Source organism: Felis catus, chromosome E2 (assembly GCF_018350175.1).
Source record: "Felis catus isolate Fca126 chromosome E2, F.catus_Fca126_mat1.0, whole genome shotgun sequence".
In the NCBI taxonomy this organism is placed as follows: Eukaryota; Metazoa; Chordata; class Mammalia; order Carnivora; family Felidae; genus Felis; species Felis catus.
Genome location: NC_058382.1, coordinates 3,278,401 through 3,287,887, shown reverse-complemented (window position 1 = coordinate 3,287,887; position 9,487 = coordinate 3,278,401). Strand labels below are relative to the sequence as shown.

Here is a 9,487-nt window from a genome sequence, read left to right as displayed (position 1 = left end):
TTTGTGTATTTCCCTCTGCTACACCAATTCCCTCCTCCCCGACCCCCAAAATGTCCAACTCCAGCAGGGGATCTTTCTCTGAGTTCTCTCTTGCCTTCCCTTCCCAGCAGAATGGCCACAGCAGTCTATACCCTGTGACTCCCAGTACTTTATATTCAGGGAACCCAATGGTAGGATGCTGGAGAATATGGTTTTGGGTGTCAGACATGCCTGGCTTTACATCTTGCCATCACCTGCTGGCTGAGAGACCTCGACCAGGTGACTTAACCTGCCTTTGAGTTCCACAAGGGCAGGACATGAGTGAGGCACGTCTCCAGACCAGCCCCAGCACCCAGGACAGTGTGCAACACCCAAGGAGCCTGGCTCTCCAGCTCCACGACCTGAGGTAAGTCAGTCACCCTTTCTGTGCCTCAGTTTTCTGCTCTGTAAATTGGGAACGGTAACATGCAGCTGGCTGTGGTGTCAGGGATTGAAGGGGGTCCACCTGCCATCCAAGGACAGTTCTGGGCACTGGGGAGTGAAGCTGGGTCTCAGCAGTCCCTGCAGGACTCACTGGCCTCCTGGCTCTTTTGAGAACATACCAAGCCTGCTCTTGCCCCAGGGCCTTTGCAACTTAGGGTTCCTTCTGCCTGGGATTCTCTTCCCCTTCATCTTTATTTTATTGTGGTAAAGTACACCCAACATAAAGTTGAATGACACTTAGGATATTCACAATACTGTGCAACCATCACCACTATCCAGCTCCAGAACTTTCTCATCACCCTGTGCTCATTAACCAGTCTCTCCCCATTTCTCCATCTCCCTAGTCCCTGCAAACCACGAATCTACTCCCCCCCCCCCTTTGGATTTGCCTCTTCTGGATATTTTACACAGATGGAATCCTACACCAAGTGGCCTTTTGTGTCTGACTTCTTTCATTTACAATCACGCTCTCAAGGTGCATTAAGCTGTAGCATGAATCAGCATAAAAACTCGTTCTTATGATTGAATAGTATTCCATTATACGTCCCCCTCATCTTTGCGAGCCTCATTCCTTCTTGTCGTTCACAACACAGCCCAAACATTACCTCTTCAGGAAAGCTGTCCCTGACTGCCCTTTCTAAATCATCTCGGCCCTCACTAGCTTACTGCCCACACGGATCACCATTTGTAATGATTTTGTTCTTCTCATTTGTCGGCTTTCTTGTTGAGACGTGGAACCAGGGACTCTAACTCAGAGCAGATTCGATCCCAGGACTTAGAGACAGACTTTCTGGCTGTATGATCCTCAGAGGTCATGCTACTTCTCTGAAGCCCAGTTTCCTTATTTGTCGACTGGGAATAATAATCACGTCCATTTCACGTGATGGCTGTGAAGATTATTGTTAGCAGCAGTAGCAGTAGTAGTGATAATAGTAATGCATAATGCTGTTTTCATTAAGGTGTCCCCTAACTCACTCACACATACGAAATTATTGCATTTTTTAAAGAAATTTGTTAAATCACTTAACGGGGCATCTGGGTGGCTCAGTCAGTTAGGCGTCTGACTTTGGCTCAGTTCATGATCTCACAGCTTGTGAGTTCAAGCCCCATGTTGGGCTCTATACTGACAGCTCAGAGCTTGAAGCCTGCTTTGAATTCTGTGTCTCCCTCTCTCTCTGCCTCTCCCCCACTCATGTTCTCTCTCTCTCTCTCAAAAATAAAAACATTTAAAAAAAGAAAAAAGGAGAAATTTGTTAAATCGCATGGTCATCACAACCTGTGTAACTGATCAGATTTCCCTTTTCCCATTGGCTATCAGGAAGCTCAGTACAAGTTAGTACTCTGCCTTTTCTTTTGTATATGGGGGAATCTTTTGCCTCATTCTCCACTTAACCTGCTGGTCAGAGAGCTTTCTTACCAGGACACCTGGGTGGCTCAGTTGGTTGAACATCCAACTTTGGCTCAGGTCATGATCTTGGGGTTCATGGGTTCGAGCCTCACGTCAGCCTCTGTGCTGACAGCTCAGAGCCTGGAGCCTGCTTTGGATTCTGTGTCTCCCTCTCCGTCTGCCTCCCCACCCCCCAACTGCTCGAACTCTCTCTCTGCCTCTCTCAAACATAAATAAACATTAAAGAGAGAGAGAAAGAGAGAGAGAGCTTTCTTACCAAATTGCATGGACCTCTGTCTGCCACCTGAAATCCTGTCCAGGATAAGAGGAAGGAGAAGCCAATGTAACGATCATCTTTCCTAGACACAGATCAGGAGGCAGACTTTGTTGAAGGAAGACAGGGGTGTAGTTGGAGGCATTGGCTTTCCTTGTGTAACTCTGTCCTTTCTGCCCCTCGCTGGGAACTTCATTCCCAGACTCTGCGTCTCTACTTTGTTTCCTTGATGAGAGTAAGTCGTTTGGAGGTAAAGTCTGGATTTGCATCAACTCGGGGTTCCCAGCGCCCAACAGAAACTGCCACACTGAAGACATCATGCAAAATAGAATGGATAAACGATGGAAGAAGAAAAGGAAGGGAGGGAAATATGGGCATGGAAATCTATCTAAGTCATGGGTGAGGGAGCGGATTAAATTCATGAGCAAGTAAGTGATTCATGGACTCCTCACAACGAGCATAAAGTAGGTGTTGTCATTACCACAATTTTTTCAGGTGAGGAAATTGAGGCTTGGAGGGGTGAGTAAGTGGTGGATGGTGGGTGGGTGGGCCCGTCTCCCTCCGTGTGTTTCCAGGATGGGCAGCCCTATCCTTGCCCTTGTGCGATCCCACCCTCTTGCCAGCCCTGCCCCTGCCCGGCCCCCATCGGTGAGCATCAGGTCAAGCCACCAAAGTTGCTGAGTATTTATTTGGTCCTGGAGCAGTGCAGGAATCCGACTAGGGACAGGAGCGGGTGATCCTGTGCAGGAAGAGGGGCACTTGGGAGCGAAGGGGGTAGTAGGCTGGGTCACTGATTGTCAAAGCAGAGCGTGGGACCCTGGGGGTGGGGGAGACCAGATGGCTCCCCTCCCCCAGGGGTCCCTGGGGCTTCTGGGTATGTGCTTGGTGGGAGAGTTGGCGATTACCACGACTGGTATGATGGGGGATGGGACGGCAGGACTGTGTCAGGTTGGGCGGAGTGGGGGTGGTGAGCGGCCAGAGAAGGCTTAAAGGCAGACCCGGGCCTGGCTTTGGCCAGGAGTCTGAGGTCAGGGGCCGAGTCTGGGCTTGGCAAGGGGCTGGAGTTGGGGATCAGGGTGCAGGCAGCGGCCTCGCTCGGTCGGGGGGCCGCAGGGAGTGCCACTGGGCAATGGGCCGCCGGGGGCTGGCCAGCATGTCTGCCCAGTGCCGCAGGCCGGCTCCCCCTGCCGCCGCCCCTACCGCCACCCTCCCGATGGCCTCGTTCTTGCCCAGCTTGTCATAGTCCAGCACGGTCAGCTCCACCTGGACCTTCTGCACACAGGAAGGGCAAGGGGAAGAGAGAGGAGAGTTCAGGAAGGAGGCTTGGCGGGGCGGACCTGGGGTACCATTGCTCAGGAGACCCCTCTCCCTAGCAGCCAGAGTTCCGGGGGGACTTGTTAGCGCCCTGGGCTAAGACCTCTCAGGGGACTCAGACGGGGGATGTGGTGGGAGGTGAGGGGGTGGACAGCCTCTGTTCGAGTGATGGTCTGGATGCTTTCTTCCTCTGGAATCAGCTTTCAAAGGAGATAAATCCTAAGTACCTCCTCAGGGAACAGCCTCCTAAGGGGGACAGACCTGGAGGGCTCTTAAATGCGTGCAGTGGCCAGGCCTGGGTCCCGCTAAAGAGTGCTGTGGGGGTATCTCTTTTTCTTAGTACCCATTACTCCTGAGGGGGCGGGGCATCCTGGTCTTGCTTGGGGCGGGGCATCCTGGTCTTGCTTGGGGGGTGGAGCATCCTGGTCCTCCTGGGGGCGGGGCATCCTGGTCTCGCTTGGGGGCGGGGCATCCTGGTCTTGCTTGGGGGCGGGACATCCTGGTCTTGTTTGGGGTTGGGGCGCCCTGACCCTCATAGGAGGAAACTGAGACTGGGAACACAACCTCAGGCCCCCAGGACCTGGAAGTTGCTAAGGAGTCTCCCTTCCCCTAACAATAGGGGTTTCTAATGGCCCGGGACCCTGGGGGAAGGGCTGTTCTGACAGACGCTTTGGGCAGTCTGAGCTCACCTGCACCTGGTCACACGGCACCTCAAAACTGAAGGCCTCATTGTAATAGGGGTTCAGAGTGTTCTTCTTGATGGTCGTTTTCTTCTTCCGCACCTTTTTGCCGCCTTGAAGCAGGTGGACCTTGACATATGGATCTGGGGAGAGAAAGGAGTCTTACAGCCCCACCGTCAAGTCCAGGGGATCGTGTTAAGGGGGCATGAGAGTCCGGAACGGCACACCCTCTGCGCACCCCTCACGCCTCTCTGTCTCTCTCTCTTTCTCTGACCAAAGCAAATTTATATCCTCCAATGCAGTCTTGGCCTCCCCCTCCCCCAAGGGACCCTCAGGACCCAGAAAACAGCCAGATCCTGTGCTACTGAGCCTCCGCGCCACCACCGAGATCATTTCCTTGCTTCCCACACACCGGAGAGCCCCCCTACGTCCATCTTCTTCAGGTTCTTAGCCTCCAGGACGATGACGGTGAGTTTCCCGGCCGTAGGGACATAGCGGAGGGAGAAGCAGATGTCACCTAGTTTCTCCTGCTAAAAGACAGGAGGACCCATCGCCGGAGCCCCTGCTTCCCATCCGTCCCCTCTCGGACCTTTCTTCCCTCCCCCTCCCCTTAGAGTGGAGTTAAGACCACAGAGGCACAACCCAAGGAGTGGAGAGGTTGTACCAGGAGAGCCCCCGGGTCTAGCCCTTTGCGGCAGGTGCAATGGCTAGAGCCCCGAAGGTCCAAGAAGCCTGTGATCTGATTGGCCCGGGCTCGCAGTGGGCGGACCCAGCCGTGGGGGCGTGGCCACGCCTGCTCACCTCCTCCCGAGGAGCTGCCTGCAGCTCTCGCCAGGCCAGCACCGGCCGCCCCAAGTCGACGGAACTCATGGGGATCCGCACCTCCCCAATGGCATCGTTGCGGGAGAAGCGGTCGAAGTCGTACACCGCCATGACCAGTACCCTGCCCCCCAGCTCCACGTAGGGGACCTAGGTGAGGAGGCCACAGAGAAAAGAGCACAGGGTGGAGAGTAGGAGCTCAGACAGACAGGAAGTGGGGCGCAGCACATCCAGGTAGAACACGGCGGGGGGGGGGGGCGGGCAACAAGGGTTCAAGGGGACCGGTGTGGGGAAGTCTGTGGAACCCAAATGGGACAGCCCAAGGACCCAAGGCACAGCCCAGGGGTCAGCAGTTCCCCACAAGGGCAACCCAGGGTCCAGTGTCACAGTCTCCAGAACTGGTGGCTGCCAACAGGAAGAGCTGAAGCGGTCGGTCCCCAGGATTCCAGGTACGGGGGGGGGGGCTCAGGTTGCCAAGCCGGGGGCACGGAGGCCAGGAGCTCACCTTGAACGCAAAGTTCTCCCCAAAGTGTGGGTTGAGCGTCTGCCGATGCACCTTGGTCTCATGCCGCCGCCGCTTGTCTGGCAGCAGGTAGACACGCACATAGGGGTCGGAGGAGCCGCCCAGGTCCAAGGCTGCCAGGCCCTCGGCTTGCAGGATGCCCACCAGCAGCTGAAAAGTGACGAGGAGGCTCTAGTCTTAGCCTCCTTTTTGGCGCCTCCTCTGAGAAGGGGCTAGAACCCTCGGACCCTCCCCTCCACGCCATGCCCCTCCCCCACACCCACCTGTCCACTCTGGAAATCGTAATCGAGTGAGTACTGCAGTCGTCCTAGCTCGTGCTTCTCTGCCACCTGCGACCCTGGCCCAGACGGTGCTGGCTCCAGCTCCTCCACTTCCGGCTGCACCTTAGGGAGCCGGGGGCAAGGGCAGGTGAACTCTTCCCCCTGACAGTGGGATCCTGCACGCCCAGAAGCCAAGGGAGACTCACAGAACCCTCAGGCTACACCTGAGCACTTGCAGGGCAAGCGGAATCGGTGTTTGATTAGTGATGTCTGGCAGAGGCAGGGAACAGTAAAGGCGTGATTCATGATGTCTGCTACGGGCAGAACAGACATGGGGACACGTGCAGTGCGTCGTGCCTAGACTAGAACAAGCACTCCTAGTGCCTCACTGCCTACAAGAAGGACGCAGAAGGTTCTACTTCACACGCTAAAGGAATATTGGGGTTGCTGTCCAACTTGACGTGTTGACTAGTGATGTTGCCACAGAAAAACATGGAGGAGAAATAGTATATTTAGCCTGTCCTGGCCATTCTGAACTGGAACAAGACTTCTTAACCTAAGCCATCAATTTTCAAAATTCAGTGTGAATCAGAACTCTCCTGAGAAATCCGACTTCAGAGGTTCTGATTCAGCAGGTCCGGTGCAAGATCCAGAACTTGTGTTTCCGCAAGTACCTGAGGTGATTCTAATGTAGATGGTCTTTGGGCATCATTGGCTTAAGGGATAGGGACGGAGGGGTGGAGGCTGGCTCCCAGGACTCTAAAGGTCATGCTTCATGGGTGATAATTATAACAGATAACAGCCATTTGTTGACAAGGGAGGAGGGGAAACACGAGTTACAGACCACAAACTTGAGGCTCACAGAAGGACAGTGAATTTCCCTAGGTCACAGAGCTGGGGAATGGTTCCTCTCGGTTGGAAACCTAGGACAGCCTGGCTTCCAGGTGAGCATCATTTCACTCTGCACTCAGAGGCCTAATGCTCAGACCCTCACACCTATTACCTTTCATTTTCGCTCCAAGGGCCTCTTTCAACTCATGTTTCTTTCATTCTCTCGAGACAGCCACACCAGCCTCCTCCCTGGCCTCTTTGCCTCAACTGTGTCCTCCACATGGGTTCCGGAGGAGTCATTCCAACACCCACGAGACCCTGTTCCTCGCCTGCTCACAAATCTTCCATGGCTCCCAATTGCCCTTGTGACATGGATACTACTGAGCTCTTCAGACACTCACTCTGGAGTGCAGTATATTTACACTCTATGCTCCAGCACAGAGTGAAAAATGACTCGTGGTTCCTCAGATATGCCTCAGAATCTGGATTCCAGGCCTCAGCACATGCTGTTCCTTCTCTCTGTTCTTGGCTAACTCTGTGTGTTCCTTGGGTCTCAGCACAGAAGATGCCTCTACTGGGAAGCTTCCTTGGACTCTCTGGGTTACCAGGTGGTTTTTCTGCACTCCGGTATGCTCTGTGCTGCCCCTGATATGGCACATAACACCCTGAATTGTGAATGCCTGTGTGAGTGTCTGACTTCCCCACCAGGCTGGTTCTCATGAACAGTGACCGGCCCCGGCCCATCTCCAGGTCCCCAGCGTCCCGGTGAGGGCTAAACACACAGGGGACATGAGTGAATAAGATGGGCACAGGAGTGGGGGAGAGCACGGACTGAGGCTGGGGGTGCAGGGAGAGGCAGGGCTGAGGGGCTGGGCCAGGCCACACCTTGTCTATGTAACTCCGTCCCAGCTCCTTCACTTCCTGAAGGTGGACCTGGGCTTGGGCCTGAATCTTCTTGCCCGACCGCCTCCGACAACGCTTCCGGTAGAGGCAGAAACAGCAGCTGAAGACGAGCAGGGCTGAGACCAGAACGATTGTGGCCAGGGCCCAGGGGGGTACTGCAGAGGGCATGGAGACAACACTCAGTGAGGCCCTAGGAAGCAAGCTGGCTGATTCAGTCCGGGTTACATGTACAAGCCTTGATCCTGGCCAGGTTTTCCCTTCAGCCATTTCCATTCCATTTTATTCCCGTGTTTTCCTTCCAACTGATCTCACCTATAAAGCGATTTGATGCCCTTATTCTAGGCTGACACCGTCCAGATTTTCTTGCCTGTTAACTGCACCTTCTCTTCCACCCCCTTTCTAATTTCTGCTCGACCCACTGACGCATTTAGAAGCCATGCCCCTCCCTGGCTTCAGTTTCCCTATCTTTGAAAGAAGGGAGAGGTGGGCCTTCCAATCCACAATCCAAGATCCCATTCCATTCCACACTTTCTGATCTGGTTCTCGATTTTCTTGCAAACCTGTCCCTCTTCCGTTTCACTCGAAGTCCAGAATTCCAACTACAATACCACCCGGATTTTCCAGTCCGCCAACGGAGGACACCCGTCCGAATCCCGCCCCTGAGAATCCTAGCCGGGCTTTCCCTCCACTCTGGCCCCGAGTCTCGCTCACCAGGGCCCTGGCCGATGCGACTCGAGTCCGGAGGCGTGTCGGGCGCTGGAGGCCCTGGGGTTGGGGGCTCCGGGAACATGGCGGCGGGGTCTCACGGTCCTTTCTGTGGAGGCACCCAAGAGCCCTAGCCCCCCACGCCCACCCAGTGCATTCATTGACGCTTCCGAACAACGAAGAACTCCAACTCCCATCGGCACTCTGGGCGACCAGCGGCATAGGAATCGGCCAGCAGCCGCGAGGCATGCTGGGGGTTGTAGTGTCAGCCTCTCAGCGATGGACGGCGGGCGCTGGCGTGGGCTCGAGGACCTAGTTCCATCCCAAAGGGATGCCCCCGCCCTCCAAGGCCCCCGAGGAATCCCGCCGACTTCTACCCCTTCGGTGCCAGACTCCACCGGCGTGAACCGGAAGTGGGCGAAGGCGAGCGTGGGAACCGGAGACCGGGTTGTCCCGAGCACCGGGTGGCTCGGCTCGGGCGGGGCGGGAGCAATGCTGGTTGCCCCTGGCAACGAGCTGTTGCCGAGACAACAGGCGGGGCTGACGTACAGATGCGGAATCCAGGCGCGGCCAGCTCGCTCTACGCGCGGTCAGGACCCCAGCCCCGGACCCCCAGCCCCGGACCCCAGGCGGAGCTAGCTTGGGGAGACGGCAGCCTCGGCCGTCGCTCCCCGCGCCCACGGCTGGCTCCTCCCTCCACATCTGGCCCTGCGAGCCTCTCTCGCTCCTGCCGGGGGCTACCTGCTGCCACCGCCGGGGGTGGGGTGGGCTGGGGGCGCACATCTTCTCGGCCTGTCTGTCTCTCCCGCGCATCCCGAGCTCTGTGTTCACACCTGTCCTCATGACCGTCTCTGCCTCCACACCTCTCCCTCCACTCCCGATTTCTGCCCATTCCCCCACCGGCCCCTCGCTGCCCCCCTATCTGCGTCTCTCTTGCCCTCGGCCTGTGGTCTGGTCCGTGTCCCGGGGTCTCCCACCCTCCCCCCTGCCTGCTCCTCCCTCCCCTCTGCTCTTTGTTTCCACACCTGTCTCTAAATCGCAGTCTCCCCGTTTCAGCCTCCAGCCCTCCCACTCCTGTCGGGCCCTCCCTAGTGTCCCCCCACGCCACATGCCCTGTCTCTCTAGGGATGAGGATGAGCAGGGGCCTTAAGGAGGGGGTCCCAGAGGCTCCTACCTGCTCAGCGGCTGGACCGGACCCTCCCGGGAGACGCCCAGGCGCTGGCCCCGCCCGGACCCCGCCCCCGCACGCGGGCGGGTGGCGCTGTCCTGGGTGCTGATCACTGAGCCCGGTGGGGCGGGGGCGCGGCAGAGCTGTGTGTGTGTGTGTGT

The 9,487-nt window shown here is 56.6% G+C and overlaps 1 protein-coding gene across 3 annotated transcripts; it reads right to left on the bottom strand.

Moving 5' to 3' along the window:
* Positions 1 to 2,792: 2,792 nt before the first annotated feature.
* SYT5 (synaptotagmin 5) lies at positions 2,793 to 9,468 on the bottom strand. Of its 3 annotated transcripts, none has more exons than XM_045046420.1 (9): positions 9,333 to 9,468; positions 8,165 to 8,288; positions 7,436 to 7,608; positions 5,723 to 5,836; positions 5,442 to 5,609; positions 4,919 to 5,086; positions 4,530 to 4,647; positions 4,127 to 4,260; positions 2,793 to 3,395 (listed from the first exon to the last, which is right to left on the bottom strand). In XM_045046420.1, exons 2-9 carry the CDS (start codon positions 8,241 to 8,243, stop codon positions 3,195 to 3,197), a joined length of 1,155 nt encoding a protein of 384 aa, XP_044902355.1. In that variant the 5' UTR covers positions 8,244 to 8,288; positions 9,333 to 9,468; the 3' UTR covers positions 2,793 to 3,194. The 3 variants fall into 3 exon arrangements, with proteins under 3 accessions (XP_044902355.1, XP_006940903.3, XP_003997450.3); XM_006940841.5 differs by having other exon boundaries at positions 4,530 to 4,644; positions 5,723 to 5,842; positions 9,333 to 9,467; XM_003997401.6 differs by having other exon boundaries at positions 5,723 to 5,842; positions 9,333 to 9,465.
* Positions 9,469 to 9,487: the final 19 nt, after the last annotated feature.

What these genes read in the sequence shown, in the direction of transcription:
- SYT5 (XM_003997401.6), bottom strand. Translation starts at nt 8,243, where the DNA reads ATGTTCCCGGAGCCCCCAACCCCAGGGCCTCCAGCGCCCGACACGCCT. An exon ending in TCGCATCGGCCAGGGCCCTG is followed by an intron (nt 7,609 to 8,164) that starts GTGAGCGAGACT and finishes TGCCCTCTGCAG; the next exon opens with TACCCCCCTGGGCCCTGGCC. An exon ending in TGCCGTGTGACCAGGTGCAG is followed by an intron (nt 3,396 to 4,126) that starts GTGAGCTCAGAC and finishes TCCTGTGTGCAG; the next exon opens with AAGGTCCAGGTGGAGCTGAC.